General features: G+C 38.6%; 1 protein-coding gene across 1 annotated transcript; it reads right to left on the reverse strand.

The window, feature by feature from the left end:
- Nucleotides 1-169: 169 nt before the first annotated feature.
- On the reverse strand, nt 170-1,133 carry LOC107578761 (saccharopine dehydrogenase-like oxidoreductase). The gene is made up of 4 exons (XM_016264681.1): nt 786-1,133; nt 563-619; nt 339-450; nt 170-255 (listed from the first exon to the last, which is right to left on the reverse strand). Exons 1-4 carry the CDS (start codon nt 894-896, stop codon nt 170-172), a joined length of 366 nt encoding a protein of 121 aa, XP_016120167.1. The 5' UTR covers nt 897-1,133.
- Nucleotides 1,134-1,139: the final 6 nt, after the last annotated feature.

The raw sequence follows: 1,139 nt of genomic DNA on the forward strand, positions 1-1,139 counted from the left end.
GACCACAAACTTTTGAACAATATTGTATATCCAATATTGGACATTGTAGTTTATTTGCTTTGTTTAATTAACAGAGGATATGAAAAATATTTTAAAAGAGTTTTTTTATTCCACAGGACCAATATGCTTACTTAAGAATCATCCATATATTACGTTGAGGTCATTTTACTCACTTATTAGGGAGACAGTGAGGTTCGTTAAGCAGTGTAATAGCTGCCTGCACCATGGTAATCGGTGTTGCGATGTATCCTGGCTCTGCAAAATATGGCAGTAGTGACCATATCTAAGTATTTGGGGTGAATATTTTGAGTCGGATCAAATAGAGAGCAGGACAATACCTGGTCCTGTTATTTCAGTGCTGATTGTGGCATTTGGTTTGCCCTGAGAGGGGTCCTGACCATTCGTGTAGCCCTCCCCCATGAACCTCAGGCAGAAAGAGGTTCCATCCATCTGGAATAAGACAAGAATAAGATTTCACTTCAACAACACAACCGAGGGCTGTGTATGACAGCTGTTAGCATTTCATATTGTGTTTTAGACATTTCAGTGCATTTTTTTGTACCTGCTTTCTTGTTGGTCCAGTCTTGGAGAACAAACCAAATGAGAAAAATTCTGGAAACTAATAAAAAAAACACACACACACACACACACACATATTTGAGTTGATATTCATGAGTTTATATAAGCGGTTCTTGATGTTCTGCAGTATGAATGAGAGTTTTATCCATTAAATTTTCTTGTAGCAGATCAACAGTAATCCAATGGCTTTTAAAATGGTACTGGACCTCAGTAAGCAATCCCCTGCCAAGACTAAATTTGACCATGAACCAGAAGACGACACCTGCAAAAAGGGTCTTCAGCACGGAGAAGAGACCACCAATACCTACATATGCCATATACTGAACCTAAGGACAAGAGCATAAAGGAAACCAGTTAAAAACTGAAGGAAAAAAAACGACAACAAAGTGAGTTAGACATTAAACTGCACACATTTGTGACACTCATGTTAAACTATTAACACATACTTTTTGGTCCACAGCAAAACATCAATCAAAACTGGCCATACTGACAGCACCCTGTACGCTGTGGTCATTGCTATGGAGATGAAAGAGCAGGACGATGAATCACAAAGACTGTGA

The sequence above is a fragment of the Sinocyclocheilus grahami genome, unplaced genomic scaffold (genome assembly GCF_001515645.1).
Source record: "Sinocyclocheilus grahami isolate Dianchi unplaced genomic scaffold, SAMN03320097.WGS_v1.1 scaffold11853.1, whole genome shotgun sequence".
In the NCBI taxonomy this organism is placed as follows: Eukaryota; Metazoa; Chordata; class Actinopteri; order Cypriniformes; family Cyprinidae; genus Sinocyclocheilus; species Sinocyclocheilus grahami.